This window comes from Zonotrichia albicollis, chromosome 5 (assembly GCF_047830755.1).
Source record: "Zonotrichia albicollis isolate bZonAlb1 chromosome 5, bZonAlb1.hap1, whole genome shotgun sequence".
In the NCBI taxonomy this organism is placed as follows: Eukaryota; Metazoa; Chordata; class Aves; order Passeriformes; family Passerellidae; genus Zonotrichia; species Zonotrichia albicollis.
This window is the reverse complement of record NC_133823.1, coordinates 2,150,519-2,170,625: the sequence shown is the minus strand read 5'-3', so window position 1 is coordinate 2,170,625 and position 20,107 is coordinate 2,150,519. Positions and strand designations below refer to the sequence as shown.

General features: G+C 44.3%; 1 protein-coding gene across 2 annotated transcripts; it reads left to right on the top strand.

Annotated features, from left to right (window-relative positions):
- The first annotated feature begins 1,582 nt into the window (after positions 1-1,582).
- RNF103 (ring finger protein 103) lies at positions 1,583-18,212 on the top strand. Of its 2 annotated transcripts, XM_074540522.1 has the most exons (5): positions 1,583-1,988; positions 2,317-2,572; positions 4,684-4,823; positions 14,055-14,170; positions 16,193-18,212. In XM_074540522.1, the coding sequence occupies exons 2-5, from the start codon at positions 2,347-2,349 to the stop codon at positions 17,757-17,759; spliced, it is 2,049 nt and encodes a 682-aa protein (XP_074396623.1). In that variant the 5' UTR covers positions 1,583-1,988; positions 2,317-2,346; the 3' UTR covers positions 17,760-18,212. The 2 variants fall into 2 exon arrangements, with proteins under 2 accessions (XP_074396623.1, XP_074396622.1); XM_074540521.1 differs by lacking the exon at positions 1,583-1,988 and having other exon boundaries at positions 2,205-2,572.
- Positions 18,213-20,107: the final 1,895 nt, after the last annotated feature.

The following is a 20,107-nucleotide window of genomic DNA, read 5'->3' as shown; positions in this document are numbered from 1 at the left end:
CCACTCCCTTTGTTTTTGCCAAGGGCAAAGGATTCATCTTCCTGATGCTTTGCCACCTGCTCATTAGGGGATGGGCCCTGGCTGAGGCAGAGCAGGTTTCCCAGGCTGGGGAGGAGAGAGCAGCACCTGGCTCTGTGAGCCCCTCCATTGCCTGTGCCTCTGGAACCTTCTGTCCCACCTGGGCTCTGTGAGCCCCTCCATTGCCTGTGCCTCTGGAACCTTCTGTCCCACCTGGGCTCTGTGAGCCCCTTCACCTGCCTGTGCCTCTGGGACCTTCTGTCCCACCTGGGCTCTGTGAGCCCCTCCATTGCCTGTGCCTCTGGGACCTTCTGTCCCACCTGGGTTCTGTGAGCCCTCCATTGCCTGTGCCTCTGGAACCTTCTGTCCCACCTGGGCTCTGTGAGCCCCTCCCTCCACCTGCCTGTGCCTCTGGAACCTCCTGTCCCACCTGGCTCTGTGAGCCCCTCCATTGCCTGTGCCTCTGGAACGTTCTGTCCCACCTGGGTTCTGTGAGCCCTCCATTGCCTGTGCCTCTGGAACCTTCTGTCCCACCTGGCTCTGTGAGCCCTCCATTGCCTGTGCCTCTGGAACCTTCTGTCCCACCTGGGTTCTGTGAGCCCCTTCACCTGCCTGTGCCTCTGGAACCTCCTGTCCCACCTGGGTTCTGTGAGCCCCTCCATTGCCTGTGCCTCTGGAACTTTCTGTCCCACCTGGACCTGCCACCCAGGACTTGCTGCAAACCCAACAGAGCTGCTGAAATCCCTTTGTATTTAACAGAGTGCTACCAGCACATACAAGGTTTGCAGTCCACCTTTATCTTTTCCAGATAAAAATGTTGAAGAATGAAGTTGTATATGACTCACAATGGAAGGGTACAACATTTACCAGCCCATAAGAGCTTTGTGAGTGGCTACTTCTGCAATCCCTCCACTCTTCCCCTTCCAAGAACCAAAAGGAGCCCATTCCTGAAGAACACAGTATCATGAATTTTCTTCTGGAAGAGGCTATGTTGGCCATGTCACAGAATGAGCTGAATGTGGATTGTTGGGTTTTTTCCTTTAAAAATTATATCAACACACTGAGAAACCTTTAAATGTGTTTTAAAGGCTCTGAGGAGTACAATGATTTAAACGCTTTTTTCCAGATCAATATTAGTGTTCCTTTTTGGAAATGGATAGTACAGAATTACAGCATGTACACTCTGGGGGGTTCTCAGTGCTTTTAAATTTAAGCTGTGCTATTTTTGTGCTCATCTGTATGAGCTGCCAATTTTCATGCAAATTATGGATTCTTAAAATAACTGAATATACAGAAGCACTGTTGAGTTTCTTTCAGAGGAGAGCCTTCCTCTCAATGCAGTAACTTGATTTGAGTAGGTTTTTTGTAGCAGGCTAAATTGTATCTTTGCAGGCCAACACTTCTTGTAGAGCCTGGCACGGTTCTTGGAAGATCACTTCAGCGGGGATCCACGCTGTGCCCCAAAATGCTTCCAGTGTGAGCACAGCCCCAACTCAAACCCCTGTCCGAGGTCGGGGTGCAGCTCACGCTTGCCTTTGGCTGTCGCTTTGGCACCAGCTCTCAGTGCCGAGGCCAAGCCGCAGAGTCCCAGCTCCGAGCCGCGCAGATGAATCTCGCTGAGGAATTTTGGAATTTGCGTTCAGAGCCGCGCAGATGAATCTCGCTGAGGAATTATGGAATTCGCTTTCAGAGCCGCGCAGATGAATCTCGCTGTGGAATTTTGGAATTTGCTTTCGCGCCAGCCGAGGGCTGGGAGCGGGGCTGGCGTGCGGGAATGAGGAGCGGAGGGATCATACCCACAGCCAGCAGCCCGAATCCGAATAAACTCTGTCCACTAAGCTGCCCTAAAACTGCCCGAACACATCGGCCCTGCAAATACCGGCCCCTAATTCTGGCTCTGTAAATATTTTTCTTTTCATGAAAAGCGTCGTCCGAGTCGGATCCTGCCCTCTCCCTCCCCGCTATCCGAGGTATTTATATATTATTTTTCTCGCAGCAAAGCGCAGCCGCAGGGTCCAAAGTTGCAGCCGGGGACAGGGACGCGACCGCCCCCCGAGCCCGGGGGTGCGGGGTCGGGCCGCAGTGCTGAATCACGGCGGGGGGAAGGAGAAGGGGAAGAAGGGGAAAAGGGGAAGGGGAAAAGGGGAAAAAGGGGCAGGGGGCGGTGCCGGCTGCTCGCGTCACTGTTATGTCTCCGCGGCTCCGCCGGGGCGGGGACAGCGGCAGCGGCGGGCGGGAGGCGGGGGGGCCGCGGCCCCGCTCCCCTGACAGCCCCCGCTCCCCTCCCTCCCTCCCCAGCCCGGCCTCCGGCTCGGCGCTCCCGGGAAGATGTGGGTGAAGCTGTGCTGTTTGCTGCTCTACTTCCTGGCGCTCTTCGTGCTGGCCCGGGTGTTCGAGGCCGTGGCGTGGTACGAGAGCGGCTTCCTCGCCACGCAGCTGGTGGACCCGGTGGCGCTGAGCTTCAGGAAGCTGCGGACCATCCTGGAGTGCCGCGGGCTGGGGCACTCGGGGCTGCCCGAGAAGAAGGATGTGCGGGAGCTGGTGGAGAAGTCAGGTACGCGGAGCTGCCCCGTGACCCGGGGGACGGACGGAGGTCGGCGCCCGGCCACCCCCGCCTGGGCTCCGGCCGCCCTTGGATGGAGGCGCGGGCGCTGCTTCCCTGGGCAGGGCGGGTTTGGGGAGCGAGCTGGCTGCCCGCGGCAAGGGCAAGGGGGTGCCATGGAGGGAGCCCAGGGATCTCGGGGGTGACGGTCACGGCGTTGTGAGCCCGAGCGAGTGGAAGGCCTGCGCTGGACGGGGCACCAGCGGCGGCCCTTCCCTTCCCTTCCCTTCCCGGCCCGGCCCTCCCTTCCCCGGGAGTTCCGCTGCGGGCGCTCGGGTCAGTGCGGGTGGCACAGACACGACCCGATGTCGTCTGCCGTGAAAAACGAGGAGGAGAGACTCCGAATAGCTGCAGTAGGATAGTGTTTACAGCTGGGGCCGGCTTGTTCCCCTGTATGCCCAGCCGAATGCTGGGTTTATTACAGGTGCGGTTATCAAGATGGGCCCCAAGGAAAGCGATGATTTCATAGCTGAGGAGAGCAAGGGATGGGTACCCAGGGTTGAGATGGTTTTATACAAGGGGAGCAGAACTAGTTGCTGCTTACAAAAATCAGCTCGGAAAAAGGCAGGGAGGCATTTCAGAAGTAAGGAGAACCAGGTGAAGGAGATGGACTTCTTGGGGCTGGTGAAGAGCAGGGGAGATGGCAGAATGGCAGAAGTGCCCTGAAAGTAAGGATGCTGCCTGGAGCAGCCGGAGGGAGCTGGCCCCAGGGACTGGGAGATGGGGCTGATGTAATAGCTGTAGTGCCAGCCAAGCAGGAAAATGTGAGTAGTTGCTTTTAAATCAGTGATGGAAGGGCTGGTGATCCAGGCGAGGGAGAAATCCCAGCAGTCAGGATAGGCAGTGAGGGTCTCTAATGTCTGGACAGAGAAGGATGTAAGAAATCATGAAGGATTTGTATGGATGTAGTGCCTGCCATATAACCTTAAAAATGCTTGTTTAAATAATTTATATCAATCCTGGGCATTTAAATCTATTTTGCTGTTGCTGTTCATTGTTTATTTATGTTTTTATGTTGTTTATTGGCTTTGCTGCTCCAACAGCAAAAAGCATTAGGCACTTTCACTTTTGTTTCCAATCACTTTCACTCCTTGGCTGTCAGGTACTTTAATGATGTCATGATGTTTGGGTTGCATATGCTGCAGGGAAGTGTTTAACTCCAAACAAACTGTATTAACCAACTTCTTCAAATGTCATGGAAACACTTCTCATACCAACAGGCTTTGCAGCATTTTTCTGTGGTTGCGTTTTGTTGCGGTTTTTTCCCCTCTAAATTTTATGAATATTTTTGCAAACCCCTAAAGGGTTTCAGCTGTTGCACTTATTTTCATATTTTTAAGAAAACTGGTTTTGGACAAGACCTCATTTCTTAAAGCTTAGTAGATTAGTTACTAGAATGCAGGTTGTCATTAACAGTGTTTGTAATGATTGTGAAACAGAACACGAGAAGGAAATGAGATTACGAAGGAAACATAATCAGATGATTTTACCGTGAGCTCTTTATGTCGCTGCATTTGGAGTTCATGGGAACTTTTCCCAACTGTGCAAACAAAAGCCAGCAGCTAAATTATTCTGTCTGAGATTTTACTAGCAACAGGACCACAAACACTGGGTTTTGGTCCAGAATTAATGATTGAAATTCTGGAAGTCTGTTTGAATTATCAGTGTTAAGAATTTGCTTGCTGCAAAATTGCAATCCTGTGAAACGAAAGCAAAGATGTACAGGCTAAAATTGCTCTCAGCCACTGAATGTTGTTATTTGCAGAGAATGAGCCTTAGAAGATGTTCTTTTATTCCTTTGTGTGCTCGTGCATGTGTGGTGCATCTGTGTAATCAGAAACAGAGCACTCGTGTCTTCTGTGGTCTGACCGAAGTCAAATTGTTCACAGTCACGTCACCAGAGATAGAATTATAGTATCAACTTGAGCTTTAGCTACCTTTGTACTGAAAAGGTTCTCTGAGCAACCATGCAAATGTGGTTCGTTAAACTGTTACTAGAATTCATGAAGTCATCTTTCTCCAGTGCCATTTTAATTTAATTTCTCCAACTGTCTCTTTTTCAGGAGACCTCATGGAAGGAGAGCTTTATTCAGCTCTCAAGGAGGAAGAGGCCTCTGAATCGGTTTCCAGTACAAACTTCAGTGGTGAAATGCATTTCTATGAGCTTGTAGAAGACACAAAAGATGGGATCTGGCTGGTACAGGTATATAAATTTTATCTTTTGTTTTAATATATATTGATCACACCCAAAATGTGTTTCAAAGGAGGAGTTTATGAGGGTGGTTAACTAGTTGTAAAAATGTCTAACGGGGAGATGGTGACAAAGATAAACTTCATCCAGGACGTGAGGAATAGAGAAATAAAACAAGAAAGGCTGGAAGTGCCAGAGTTCCTATACAGACAGGAAGAAAAAAAAAAAAGCTTGTTATTCTTTGGATTGCTTTTTGAAAAGCAGGCATTTTAGAACCAGGAAACAAGCAGAGCAACACACACTGAAGTACCCAGAGAATGCAAGTCCTTGGCCCTGGGTTTGTGAGAGCCTTGTGATGTGTGAAGGAGGTGCATTAGTACAGATGCTCCTGCTGCTGCTCCTCCTTTGGTTGCATTGCATGCTCAGACCCAGCCAGTTTAAGTTTCTGCTTGTCTGAGGGGCTTAGAGCACTTGTAAAATCTCTGTGGGCTCCTCACAAAGGCAGGAAGGATCTCAGGCTGCCAGCTTCCCAGGCTAGCAGGCTGCTTCTGCAACATATTCCAGTGGCTTGAAGTTAACTTTCTCCCAAGCCTTTTGTGCCCAGCAGTTTTACAGTCTGTTTTCCAAGGGCTGCATGAGAACAAGGGATCATGTAGGAAAATAAAGACAGACTTTTTCCTATAGGATTCTGAAGCAATTAATCATCATTCCTGAGATCATAAGTAACCTAGACCGAAATGTAGAAGTTATTTTTCTGTGTCAACTTCTCTGTTGACAAGAGGGTATTTTTTAAGGCATAGTTTTCCTCCTAACACCCATATTAGATGGAATTCACACAGGTGAATTCCCCACCAGGCAATGAATTAATTGTTCCATTGGCAGCTCCTACCTGGTTTGTCTGGTCTCACTTCATGTTTTCTATTGAACAGGAAGTCATTAAATCTTGATAAGCTCTTTATTACACCTGTACTGTCACCACATGAGATCTCATCCCGAAATAGACAAGAGGACAGATTCCCTTCAGACTCGGAATGGCATTTATGTTTTGGGAAAGATACATTTGGAGTTTATTGAATCCAAGTTTGAGGTTTAAATCACACAGGAGGGTATTCTTCAAGCAGAGGGAGAGTGTTGAAAGGCAGTTTACATGTCCCCAAGCTAGCTGACAAATACAAGCATGAATATGCTGTGAAAAACCTTCCCTCCTCCCTGTGCAGCTCAGAAGGGTGAAATATGATAGTTCTCTGTTGTCTCTAGCTTACAGGATTTTATTTGTAATGGATTTTCCACTAGCATCCCAATAGCAGGTCAGATAGGCTGTGTTTTGATATCTCCAGTGTGATGAATGTTGTCATCATTCTGGGAATATTTGCACAGCTATTCAGTTGGTCACAATAGCTGTGGGAAAAAAAAAAATTAGTGGAATTTACAGAATAATTTACTTGCTGAACACTATTTGTCTGTTTCTCTACAATAAAAACCACAAGAGATGTCGAATTTCTATTTTTCATTCTTGCTTTTCGAGTTTTCATCACTTGGAGTTTTTCATTTGCTCCATTCCCCAGCACAGCTCCTGTCTGGATAACTCCTGTGCTGGATTCTTCATGTCCTTTCACAGGACTTCCCACTCTTGTTAGACCTCATCCGTGCAGAGCTGGTTTTTGCCATCATTTCCCAGTTCTAGCTCTTGATTCCCTCCCTTGCCCATCCTCCTTTGCTGTTTGCAATCCTGTGGAAAGTTTCCAGCTAATTAAGCAGCTCGATGCTGATGCAGGGGAGCGAGGGTGGGTTTGGTGACCATGGGCAAGGTCAGAGATTGCCCTGCTCTGTTGCTGCTGGCTGGGAAGCAGAAGGGATCCAGATCCTTCTCTGTATCCTGAGCCCTGAATCCCTGTTCTCTGGAGCAGTTCTGCCTCAGATGGCACAGTGGCTGCTGCCTGAGTTGGTTTGAACACTTTGTGATGGTCTGTGAGAAGGCTTTGAAGATGATTTTTATTTTCCAGACGAAATTTCTGGTGTGGCACAGGCTGGGAGTGTGATAACCATCACTGTAGAGAATCAAAGGAAGAGAGAGGAAATAATTATTATTTCTTGATATGTTTGACAAAAATTGAGGTGCGAGTTTATGATTTGGAGTCAGCCAGATGAGTTCCTTGAAGAAAGTCAAAGTCAGTACACAGGGAATCAGTGTTTTGTGGCTTTGTTCCTTTATTTTCTGGAAATCCACATGCAAAGCATCCTGCTCCAGTGGTAATTTGTTTACCAGTGGAGCTGTTCACAGCTCCTGTGTGGCACTTCCACAGAGCCACAGACAGCAGCATGTTCTTTCTCCTATTAGCTCATGATCTCATCACCTTTCCTTTTATGTTGTTCTTGTTGCTTGCCAGCTGCTGTTGTGCACTTCTTTGGCTGGCAAGGAGGGTGAATTTTAGTTTCTGGAGCTGCTTCTCCTGTTGGTTAGGGGAGTTATGTGTAATGTTCTTTCTTTTCCAGGGTCTGGTTAGTCTCTGGAAGCCTGTCACATCAGTATTGTAGCCATTATGGCTTTTGAAAATTATCTACAGAAAAAAATCCTCTCTGAATGAAGTTGAAATCCAAATGAATGTATATTTTTATTACTAAAGTCTCCACTATAACATAGTGGCAGAGAGAAGTAAAGGGAACGTTTTTCTTGGCATTGAAGTACAAGGACAGACATTTTGATTGTGTCTGGTAGAGCTGCAAAGGCCATTATTATGGATATAAAGCTCTGCAGTCTGTTCTGCATCTCAGTTTCTAGTTCAAGTGGTGTAGTCACAGGGCAAGGGATGTGCCTATAGCATTTTGGTGGTGATGGTTTGTTTGTTCTTCCTTTTGCTTGCATGTAGGATGAGTGATTTTCATATTTATTTGCATTCTGAATTTTGCCAGGTGATCAGCTCATGTTGCTAAAAAGAAACAAAGCAGAAACTCTTCTTTCAAAATACATAATTCAGTATTTGTGTCTTTCCCAATAGCCCTTCAGGATCATTTACCACAAGATACCTGATTTTAAGCTTCAGTTTTCTTCTTGAGAGGCTTCATATCCAGTCAGGGGTGCAGAATAACATCAGCTGGAATGGAACAGTCCTTGTACAGCCTCTGTATCTGTGTTAAGTCATTGCAGAAGCTCATTTATTCTCAATCTCTGACTTAAGTGACAGCATAACTGACTGTGCAGATCAGTGCATAGGTCACCTCACCTCCCTGGAAAAATTGCACTTAACTTTGAGGTGGTTAATTTTTGTGTGCTGTGATGGATGTAGTCCTTGCCTGTTTGGATGTGATTTCTCACAATCTCTTCCTCAGAAAAGAAAGGCAAAAAGTCTCCAGATATCTGCAGTCCATATGGATGGATTCTGAATGAGTTGTGAGTTCTTAGGAAAGAGAGTCTAAGTGGAAATTCAGTTCCATTAACACATTGTCAGATAATAAACAGAAAGTGAGATGTCTCAGAATTAATAGAAGTGCAGACATTCATGTAGAAACTTACTGACATTATCTGGAATAAGTGAGCTTTTTTCCAAGCTTTTAATAAGTAAATTACCAGCCCATTTATAATTAATTGTATTTTTACATCTGTTTTAAATATAGAAGTAGAGTTTGCAGCTATTGATGAAAAAGGCTTCTATGAGTGGAGTTTTTGAACCTTTTTATCTTTGTGGAGCCCTAGAAATCTTGCAGGTCATGCATGGAATCTTTACAGTAATATTGAGTTTCCTCTGCTCATTTACCCTCTGCAGTCACTGTGCAGGAGTGTCTTAAACTGGAAACCACTGAACCAGACAGACAATTCTCATGTCCATACAACCTTACCAGCTCATTAAATGAGTTACAAATAAGTTTTGTCTTTGGCAAAACTACACAGGCTTTTTCCAGTTGAAATGTCTGTATTCCTTATGTGGAGAGTGACTTTGTGAGGCTGCCTGAGACTGACTCTGCCCTGTGCAGCACACAGGGAATGGTGTCTCTTGTTTAATGGGGTTTTGTTCTTCCTGGTGGTGTAGAGTCTGTCAGTGCCCAGAGCTGAGGAGCACTTGGACTCATGGCCTTTGTGGCTGAGCTGTAAAACCAAGCTGTCACTATTGCTGGGGATTGGAAATTGTGTGCTGTTGGTGTGAGCAGGTGTGCCTGACACTCGCTGTCCCAGCTAGAATTGGTTAAAATAATGAGGGCTGGAGCACATGAGGTGTTTGTTCTGCTTTTGCCCCTCTCTGACTCACTGTCATGCCTTGTGATATTGAAACACTTTCAGTTGTGAGCAAGCCTCAAAACTTCCTGAGAACAAATCTTGTTCCTGTGACCTGCTTTGAGATCTCTGCGTACCTGTGTGAAAGAAACTGAACAAAATCTGATTTAAATGCACAGAAAACAGGATAATGCCCAAGTGAGGTCGTTATCATGTCATGCTCAAGTTCTTCAGGGGTACCAGAAAAGGAGTTTGTCTTTGCACATTGCATTGGTACAGCAAACTTAACATCAGCTGGGCTTCCTCAAGCCTCTTCAATTTCAGTTGTATTTTTACTTGTGTTTTAAGAATCTATGTTTCATAAAATAATCTTTAAAATGCTGAATGGTACTTGGAAATTAAGGAGCAGCTGGATCTGTGATGGTTATAAAGTATCTACTGCAATATTAACGCAACTGCCCAATACACTTTGGGTTTGGATTAGGCAAGAGAGGCAAAGTGCCTTCCTGACTTAGTCCTCTTTTTCCAAGTGTTTGTGTCTTTCTGGCTTTGGGATATTTGCTCTTTAAGTCTGTTCTTTAATGTCATAACTATGACTACTTTAACATATAGATAAAAATATTTCTATATTTCTAATTACTTTCTTGATTGAACTCTTTGAGGGTAATTCTGTGTAATTCAATGTCATGAGAACTCTTCAATGCAAAAGCTCCCTGTTGCATTGTCTTCTGAAATCACCAGAATCTCAGCATTTACAGTATTACAGAGGTGGTAATTCAGACCTGCTGATCCTCTGGCCTGGGTTAGGTGTGGGTTAGGGAGCAGATCCATTCTGTGGTGTGAGCTTGTTAAATAGCAGGGTTACTGTGATCCTATTGGATTCCCTTAGCCCATTAAGATGATTAATGGATTAATTGAGTTCCCCTCATTGTCTTACTTGTCACTCTGACATGTGATATGCCACAGATTGTGAACATAGCTAATAATAAGCAAAGCTGAGAGGGTTTGTGCTTCTCCAGGCGTGGTGTTTGTTTCCCATCTGTGTTAGCTGATCTCCTCGAAGGTTCCTTCTCCCAGGAGCTTGGGCTTCATTTCTGTAACATTAAACAGAGTGTGTGATTGAAAGGGACCTTTCTGATGAGCTAGTTCAGCTTTCTGCTAGACTGTAGAATATGTGTTCAGAAAATATTTTGCTGTCTCTCTTACACTGTAAATTCCTCAAATACTCCTGTTGACTGTTTTCTCTTGGAAATGTGTGTCTGACTTCTGGCTTGGGTGTATTCAGGGCTGATTTGTTCCTATTGGGCATAAACTGACATTGCCCTTTAGTTTCACAGTGTCCTGATGTCAACCACGCTCTTCCCAGTAAGGGAGGTCAATCACCCAGTTTGTTTTGCCAGGTCTGCTGTTGCCTGGCTTTGCTTGTTGTGCAGCCCGTTGCCATTGATGGCTGCTGTTTGTTTCCTTGTGGAGCCGCTGATGGCCCCGAGCGTTTCCAGCTGATGAACTCCCCAAGTGTCCTGTTCATTACCCAATTCAATTTCGTGTGTGACACTCTGCATTACAAGATTTGTGCAGCTCTTCCTGCATGCTGTTGTAATCCTCTTTCCCACATAGATGTGCTTCCCAGTTTTATGTCTTCTACAAATGGCTTTGGGAGAGTTCAGGTTCCCACAGGAAGGGCATTAATGGGAATATATGCTGAGCTGAGCTCTAAGGTAAATCTATTAAGTCTGTTAGCACCTTTCTGGCATTTTGCTGTCTTGCTGTAGCCAATTTCTTGCTCATTTTAAAATTTTCTTTATTTTTTTCACTCACTATAAAAGCCTATGTGTAGCTCTCATGTAATTTTTCCATGTGACATAATACATGACACAGTAGCAAACTACAAACAGGGTACTGCATTCCCTTTTTCTCTTGAAACTCAGTTCTTTTCCTTCAGGGAAAGTTTCTGTCAATCAGCAATGATACATCTTTAGTAGCTGCATGCTGGAAAAAGGTGAAAAATGCAACTGTCTCTGCACCTCTAAAACTTCTACAGTTTTGCATCCTATTGAAATCAATCTGGTGGGAATTTTTTTTTTCATTTGCTCTTAAATATAGCTACAGACTTGTTACTGTCCTGTCAAAATGTGAATTGGTCTGACAGGGGTTTGCAAGAAATTTTCACAGGTTCACCTGTGATCCTGTGTGCTTGTTCTAGGATGGAGATACCCTGCTGACTCTGATTTAAGTGCATTCAATTATGTGAGTTCTGCTTTCACATTCTAGTGATGTAGTTCTTCCAATAAACTTGCTTAACTGGTCCATGGCCAGCCACCTCTCCCCTTCACTGAAAACTGAGTCATGGTATTAATTTAACTATAAAAAGAAAATTATCTTACATTTCTGTCCTATCTTCATTGTTTGGTGATCCTGCTGCTTCTCCCCCTCTTCTATTCTTATTCATATGACTGAAAAACCTTTTGGTACAACTTGTAATAGTCTTTGTGTGACCTAACTTGAATAGCTCATTTTTCATTACTTTTTTTCCCCTTGCATATCTTTCTTTGATAGCTCTTCTTTTTGACCTTTATTTCAATCCTTGTGGATTGTCAAACTATTTCTAACCTCTCTTTGGAAGCGATTGCTAGGAAGGAGTGCAGGACTTGGCAACCTTTTTTTTTTTTCTTACTTGAAATATAAAATCCTGATAGCTTTAACACCATGGGCTTGAAGAACTTCCAGGCCTCTTCCACATTCAAATTCCCAATCTCCTCAGTCACAGGTTTTTAAGCTAAATTTCTTAACTTCTCAAAATTCACACTTTAAAAATAAAATCTGTTACAAGTGTTTGCAGGTTATTTTTAATTTAAACTGAAGTACATTTTGATTGCTTAACCTGCAGTGTTTTTTTGGACTCCTCATGCACAGAGGTGGTGACTGCTTTCCAAAATACAAAGCCTTGCCTTGGCATGGTGAACTCCCAGAGCTGTAAGTGGGTGTTGTCTGCAAGGAGCAGCTGCAATGGGCACGTTTATTTGGATTTTTTTTTTCCATAATGACATAAAATAGCACGAGCCCAAAATATTTAATGAAGCTTCAGTATGCAAAACCATAGCAGAGTTCCTCTGTGTAGTTACAAAATACTGACTGCTACTCAGGTCATTGTTTTTCAGTATAAATAACTTTCTCCAGGAGAAAAGACTTTTGCATAAGAAATTAATTAAGCTGGTGTTAAAATATAATGGTGTAAAATATAATGGGGACTGTATTTGCAACAAATTTTTGTCTTGACACTTAAAATGAATGTTGTGGTGCCAGGCAGAGGAAGCAGTGAGCAGGATCTGTCCTCCTGCACACATTAACATTCTCTCCTCACTGTTTCTCAGCATGCACACAGAGTTTTAGAAGATGCCAATCTCTGAGTAGTTGTATCAATCCAGTCACCAAAGTTTTACTTCTGTGTTTACTAATAAAACACAGTGGTTCCTTGCCATGTTGGGTGCATTTATCATGCCATAGTAGCTCTGAGGATATTTTAAGGATATTTTAAGGCTTTATGGTGTCTTTAGGAATTTGGTCTCCCTTGATTGAAGTGCATGAAAAGAAGGAATTTAAAATACCAAAGCTTCAGTCACATTGGGTGATGTAATACAGTAATACAGTAGATTTCCCAGCTGGTTGTCTCAGTGTGTGATGGTTTCATTTATCTAATCAAAAAGGCTTTTCTATATGATGTGTGTGTTGTAAGAATAACTTGAAGGATTCTTACCTAGATTTTCACCTCCGGTGTTATTTAAACATTTTGGGCTTAGTGGAATAGGAATGTAATCTGTGAGTTCAATTTGCTTCCCTATGTAGAGCATTCTGCTTGGTGAATTCTTCTATTTTAAGATTCTGTGAGGCTGCTGCTTACCACAAAGCAGATAATATTTATGAGTCTCAGAGGCTGGACACACTTTCTAGGCTGAATCTCAGCATGTCCACAGAGAACTGTTAATCATGGTGACAGCCCAACTTCCAGGGGCAAGCTGGCATTTGAGGTTATTAAGTCAGAAAACGATTGGGATGAGTTTAATGGCGGGTAAACAAATATCTAACAAATGGAAGTTTCAATATTTAATTTAAAAATATATTTCAAGTGGCTGCCAGTAAGCCTGCAGAAGCATGTGAGTTGTTTCTAAAATAGAAAATGTGATGGCTTGTGGAATAGTGCATGATCAGTCATGTCATTCAAAATTACCTGTCAGCTGGCAGCAGGCAGAGTTCTCTGCTCCTTGTGGGTTTTTCCCCCTCCCTGTACAGATAAAAGAGGATGAATGCTGCTTCTTTGTCATCTGTGTCAGTGGAAGCTTACAGTGAGGTAACCTGAAGTACAGCTTTAATATACTGGGTTAGAGCAAATTAAACTTGGGATATATCACAGCCAGTGATGGTCCTGAAATGGCAGATGGGACACTGGGGTTGCTGGAACAGTCACATCAAGTTGCAGAGTGAGTCACAGGCAAAGCTGGAAGGAGTCAAGATCCTTAGGCATTATCTGGGGGTTTAATCAGCAGTTTCCACTGCTCAGGAGTGGCTGTTGGCAGTTTAATCTGGTACCAGGTACATGCATTCCCACTGCTGCTTGCTCTGAGACGAGGTTTCTTTGCTGTGTTCTAAGTTCTGAGGGAGAATTGTAATAAAATGATGGTCCTTTCTTATTGCAAAGAAGTGGAACCTGCTGCACCCCTCTCCTTTCTCCTCCACTATGAACTGGTTAATGATAGTTTTGTTATTTTACCAAAGTTTTTGTTAACTGCCACTGATTTTGGTATCTTAGCATGTACTTAACAGGATGCTGCACTTCTTTCTCTCTGCAGAACCACATTTCTTAGTGCTTCACTCTCCAAAGACATTTACCATGACTCCCAGTTGTACATTCATCCTCTGTGCCCTAAAAGAAGAGGAAGGACTATCAAGCATGACCAGCACTCTGTTTTCTTGAAACTTGCTGTTTATTTCAGGAACCAAGCTGACTGTGATACTAAACTGGTATTTCCTTTTGGCACTAGGTCATAGCAAATGACAGAAGCCCACTGGTGGGTAAAGTCCACTGGGAGAAAATGGTGAAGAAAGTCTCGAGATTCGGCATCCGTACTGGCACTTTCAACTGCTCCAGTGACCCCAGGTATATCCTTCAGGGATTATCTCAATCCCAAGAGTATCTTAAGGCTCAGCTGTGTTCTAGCAGCAGGGCTTGCTGTGTTGTAAAAGTAGCTGTGACAGAAGGTGGCTTTATTCATGTTTTTATCTCTGCTAAAGTCTGCTCAGAATGCTCCATTACATTATTTATCAGCTCTGCAGCTTCCTAAAGCGTCGTGTGGGTAATGCATGATTAGGCTGTGGAGAGCATAATACAGCAGTGGAGAGGAATGAGAGAAGAGTTTGGCCTTCCAGTTTAGGCATTCAGGGAAAGGAACTGTGCTTGCTTAGGACAAAGCTGGATAGATCAGTTGGAGTTGTTATATCACCATCTGGAAGGGGAAAGCACAGGTTAGCGTGAACCTTGCATACAGTGCCTGCCTCCCAGAATTACTGACAAATCCTGTTCCCTGACAAATGTGTGTTTATATATAAACTGGCACACACCCTTGGACAACACACAGTGTGCTGTGCAAGAGTCACTGTGTTTGCATATGATTTCTAACCAGGAAGAAGAGCAGAGCCAAAGAAGCTATTAATAATTCTCTGCTGCTGTAAAAAGAGGCTTTTTTTAAACATTTTGTTGGAGGCGTTTGCTTTACATGACAGGAGACTTTGTCTAGAATTCCAGTGGCATGTATGGATACGCACATCTTATGCAGCTTAAGTCCTAAATGTTTACAGAAATCTCAATGTTAATCACAAGAGGAGATTCTTAAGCTTTGTAGTGCTTATGCAAAATAATCTTGTATTTGAACATCTTAAAAATTTGGCAGTGTTTCTCTTTGCATATCTCCTAAGTAGCCTTCATGTTCTGATCAAATACCATGTTTTAAATTTATTCATTTTTTTAAATACAAGAAATGTTTTATTGAGTAAACCCTTGTGAATAGTTTTCATCAGGTTGCAGCTGAAACTCAGAAGAATACTACATGCTGCAGTAATGAGGATACCTTTATTAGTAGGGAGGTATTCTGTGGCTCTTTCTAAAAATGCTGCATTCAGATTCCTGGCAAGGGGAGTTGTAATTGTCTAAATCCATGTTAACAGACCAAAGGCACAGAGGAGCTAGGTAAGGTGGCTGGGGAATGAGGCTGGTGGTCCCAATGTGCAGGGTTCTCAGACAGTGCATACCTGTTGGCTCTGTCATAGTTGGATTGTTGAAGCTTGCCAGATATTTCCTTAAAGGAGGACTAGATAATTGGGTGCAGTGATATTGGTGGGAAAGACCCATGAGAGAAGGGATCTTATGAGAGTTACTGTGCTCTGGACAGTTCAGCCATGAAGAGCCTTTTCTTTCAGTTTTGGATTTGGGGTTCATCCCATCTGCCTGCCAGATACAGTGTGGGTATTTTTTTAGCCCAAATCATCCAGCACCATGTGTGTGCTTCCTGCTCTGCTGGTTTTGTGGCCAGCTCTCTCCCCTCACCCCTTAGCCTGTCTGCATCTTGACAGAATGGTCCCAGTAGGAAGTAGATGCTTGTCAGCTTCATTAAAGCAACAGTGTCTGCTCAACTTCACCCCACGGTGGTTTGGCCAAACCAGGATGGAAGGAAGCACTGGGAAAGCTGTGGGATATTGAGTTACAATACAGATATTGAGTTACAATGGGATATGGAGTGGTTTTCTTCTTGCCTGGAAGGCCAAGGAGAAGTAGCTTTTAATACTAAAGCTTTAAAGCAAAGAGTTAGCTTGTGTATTATTCAAATCCAGTTTACAAAGCATCAATGGCTGCATGGCTTTGTTTACTTTAATGACCTGTGAAAATTAACACTATTACTCTTTCTGTTTTATGAATGCATATCTCTTTACAATATTCCTGTAAGATATAAAAGTATTGTAAGAATAAATATGCTTTGGCAGAGAAAATTGGGTACCTTTATTTCCTGCTATTATATTATAAGGGTTCCCAGGTGCTCAGCATGTCTCATTTTTGGGCTTAGAATAGAAATGTAAGGACATTTCTGGGGTTATGAAAGTGGAATCTAACCTGCCATTTTCTTTGTAGATACTGCAAGAGGAGGGGTTGGCTGAAATCCACCCTCATTATGTCGGTTCCACAAACCAGCACCTCCAAGGGCAAAGTGATGCTGAAGGAATACAACGGGCGCAGGATCGAAGTGGAGCACATCTTCAAATGGATCACAGCCCACGCTGCCTCTCGCATCAAAACCATCTACAACTCTGAGCATTTGAAAGAAGAATGGAACAAAAGTGACCAGTACAGGGTGAAAATTTATCTCTTTGCCAACCTTGACCAGCCTCCGGCCTTCTTCTCTGCACTGAGTGTAAAGTTTACTGGGAGAGTAGAGTTTATTTTTGTCAACGTGGAAAACTGGGACAATAAAAGTTACATGGCAGAAATTGGTATCTACAAGACACCATCGTATATACTGAGGACTCCTGAGGGGATTTACAGGTATGGAAACAACACTGGTGAATTTATATCACTGCGTGCCATGGATTCCTTTTTGCGCTCGTTGCAGCCAGAAGTTAACGATTTATTTGTTTTAAGTTTAGTTTTGGTTAATCTGATGGCTTGGATGGACCTGTTTATTACACAAGGCGCCACTATAAAGCGTTTTGTGGTTCTTATAAGCACTTTAGGGACGTATAATTCACTATTAATTATTTCCTGGCTACCAGTGTTAGGATTTTTGCAACTACCCTACTTAGACAGCTTTTATGAGTACAGTTTAAAACTCTTCAGGTACTCGAACACAACTACTTTGGCTTCTTGGGTGAGGGCAGATTGGATGTTCTACTCCTCTCATCCAGCCCTGTTCCTCAGCACATACCTTGGCCATGGTTTACTAATCGATTACTTTGAGAAGAAGCGAAGGCGCAATAACAACACGGATGAAGTAAATGCCAACAATCTGGAGTGGCTCTCGAGCCTGTGGGACTGGTACACCAGCTACCTGTTTCATCCCATTGCTTCTTTTCAACACTTCCCTTTTGACTCAGACTGGGATGAAGACCCGGATTTGTTCTTGGAGCGCTTGGCCTTCCCCGATCTCTGGCTTCACCCTCTGATACCAACTGATTATATAAAAAACTTGCCCATGTGGAGGTTTCAGTGCCTCAGCGCCCATTCCGACGAGGAAACGCTGGAAACCTTTGCAGACAGCGAAAGTGACTCTGACAGTGAGAACAGAGAGGCCTTCAGCAGCGACAGGGAGCTCTCGGAGGACGATGAGCTGAGCACGTGCCACAGGTGCCGTGAGGGAGGTGTGGATGCCTGTTCCTGTGCCAGCCACTCTTGTCACCACGGGCCGTGGGAGCGCAGAGCCAGGTCCTACAGCTCGTACAGCTCCGCGGGCGACCTGGAGCCAGACTGGTCAGCCTGGCCCTCCGGCATGTTGCACTGTACGGAATGTGTGGTGTGTCTAGAAAATTTTGCAAAGGGCTGCCTGCTGATGGGCCTGCCCTGCGGCCACGTGTTCCACCAGAATTGCATCATGAAGTGGCTGGCGGGCGGGCGGCACTGCTGTCCCGTCTGCAGGTGGGCGTCCTACAAGAAAAAGCAGCCATACACACACCCGCAGCCTTTGTCGAGCGAGCCCCCGTCTTAGCTGTGTGCCCCTGTCTTTTGTAAGCTTTCAGGATATTACTGCTTGCCTTTTCAATGTTAGTCACTTAAAAGATTACGTGGTTTGAAGTTTTAGTTTAAATGTTAGTGCAGTGAACTAAAATATACATGATGCTAATGTTAATGACAGAATCATTTGGTTGCCTTGTATGTTGAACTGAATGCAAACTTACCTTACAAATAATTTGTTCTCTTCGACATCTGAAAACTTGATGCTGTTTTTGTAAGCACAAAAATCAAGCCTACAAGAGAAGCGTATTCCAGCAAACATTTACGAGTTGGGATGTGGGTGAAATTGAAATTCTAATCGGAGACAATTGCTTAATTTAAGTGTTTCTTATTTTAGAGTCTGTTCTGCACATTTTTGTTGAATAATGTATGTTGTAAGACAGTACCATTTAAAAAGAAATCGGTGAAATAAATTATTTTAAAAGGAGATTTGTAATGTTAATTGTTTTGATAAATATTTTGTGTGTATGGTTACGGATGTCTTGCTGGCCTGATTTATCTGTGAAGACAATAAAAATATAACACAACTCTTGTGACTAATAAATCATCTCCTAGGGATGCAGGAATTCAGTGCTCTGAGCCACTGGCCAAGGAGAAGGCAGTGGTGTTTCACTGGCAACTGTTTCCTTCCTAAGTCTGCTGTGTTGAGGTGCTTCTCTGCTGGATGTGGTTTTGCAGTTGATTACAAGCTGCTTTTCCAGATGGAGACCCTCTCTTAGCAGCTGTCTCTGCAGTACCCTCATCTGCAGCCATCTAGGAAGACTTTAGGGCAGCTCCCTCTACAGCCTCAAAGTAAACTGTTGAGAAGGAGCAGAATGTTGTCATGCAGTGACAGAAGTGGCTTGTAAAGGTACAAATTGCCAGCTTCCAACTGTGCTGGTATTCTGAAGTGATTTCTGGTTTCTTTGATAGTTCTTTGGAGCCATAAAAAAAAAATGAGTCTTGTTTTCTTGATATTTCCATATGAAACCCTGATTTTGGTTGTACCTTTCAGAAGTCATTTGGCTGAAAGTAGAGAGGAATTGTTGGTTGGAAAGAAAAAAGAGAGGGGAAGAGCAGGAGATTGAGTGGAGGAAAAGGCTAAACTAGAAAGATATTTTCAATTGTCTTATTTCTTTCCTAAATCTTGCCTATGTGATACGAGAGGAGGATAATGACATAAAGATGATGATAATAGGAAATTCAAACACAGCTCCCCATTGCAGTTGCAATCCATCTCCCAGTGTCTTTATAGAGTTGGGAGGATGATGCTCACAGAGCTGCTGACATTGTTTCATCTGTCCAGGGTACCTGGCCATGCTCTTTTTTATTAACAAATGTTTCAGGGCTCTGTCACCAGGTGTGTTCCCAAGAGGATATTCATGTAATTAGCAGAAGAGCTGTTTTTAATTTACTGAGTCCTTTTTTCTCTCTCATTTCCTTTTTCCCAGGGCAGTACTGAAGCAGAGAGGTACAAGGGGCACAATATCAGCAACTCTCCTGTGGTCCAGAAAGTCATTTTTATTCTAGTTGAGACCTGCCAGTACATGTCCTGTCTGTGTCATTACAGCCTCAGCAGAGCAGCAGAGAGGCATAATGAGGGCAAAGATCATTTCTGCTTCCAATTTGTGCAGCAGCACGGCGTATGTGCTTGTCATGAATAGCTGAAATCCACATTGTTTCAGGACTGTTTTGAAATCTGCACTGAACTGAGGCCTTGCCAAGGGAAGGAGAAGTTTTGTGAGTATAAATAAGGCTGCAGCTGAGGTGCTGACACACACAAGTGAGGTGCTGTATCACAGCCCACTGTGCAGCCTTTCGCTGGTACCTCGGCACTTTGCCAAAAGCTGTGAGTGCTGAGCTGGAGCAGTGCTGTGTCCTTGGAGCACTGAGTGCTCGTGGAGTGCACTCTGCTGATGAAGGCTGACCTCCTCACCCTCACACGCAGCCCCAGCAGCTCTGCTCCTGTGCGCTGGCTCAGCCTTGTTTGCAAAGCTTTGTGCACACCTGTTCCAGCTGAAGACTTGTTTTAATGGCCTCAGTTGCTGCACTCATCCTGTTCTTTTGATGGATGACCCAAACTGCTGGTTAATTAGCAGGAGAGCCACTGAGGGCACATCCACAGGAGCAGGTAATTATGACCAGCAGGTAGCTGTGGAGGAAGGTTTAGTCCCCTCGTGTCTGGGTTATATAAATTGTTGTGATGCAGTTCCCGGCAACGCATCTGTTACAGAATCTTGAGCAGCTGGCGTAGTGTGTGGAGAGTCCCAGCAGGACAGCAGAAGCAGTTGGATGTGTTTATTTTATGAAATGCTCGTGTCAGTAGCAGCAGAAGCATCCAAG

What these genes read in the sequence shown, in the direction of transcription:
- RNF103 (XM_074540522.1), top strand. Translation starts at nt 2,347, where the DNA reads ATGTGGGTGAAGCTGTGCTGTTTGCTGCTCTACTTCCTGGCGCTCTTC. An exon ending in GGAGCTGGTGGAGAAGTCAG is followed by an intron (nt 2,573 to 4,683) that starts GTACGCGGAGCT and finishes TCTCTTTTTCAG; the next exon opens with GAGACCTCATGGAAGGAGAG. An exon ending in AACTGCTCCAGTGACCCCAG is followed by an intron (nt 14,171 to 16,192) that starts GTATATCCTTCA and finishes TTTTCTTTGTAG; the next exon opens with ATACTGCAAGAGGAGGGGTT.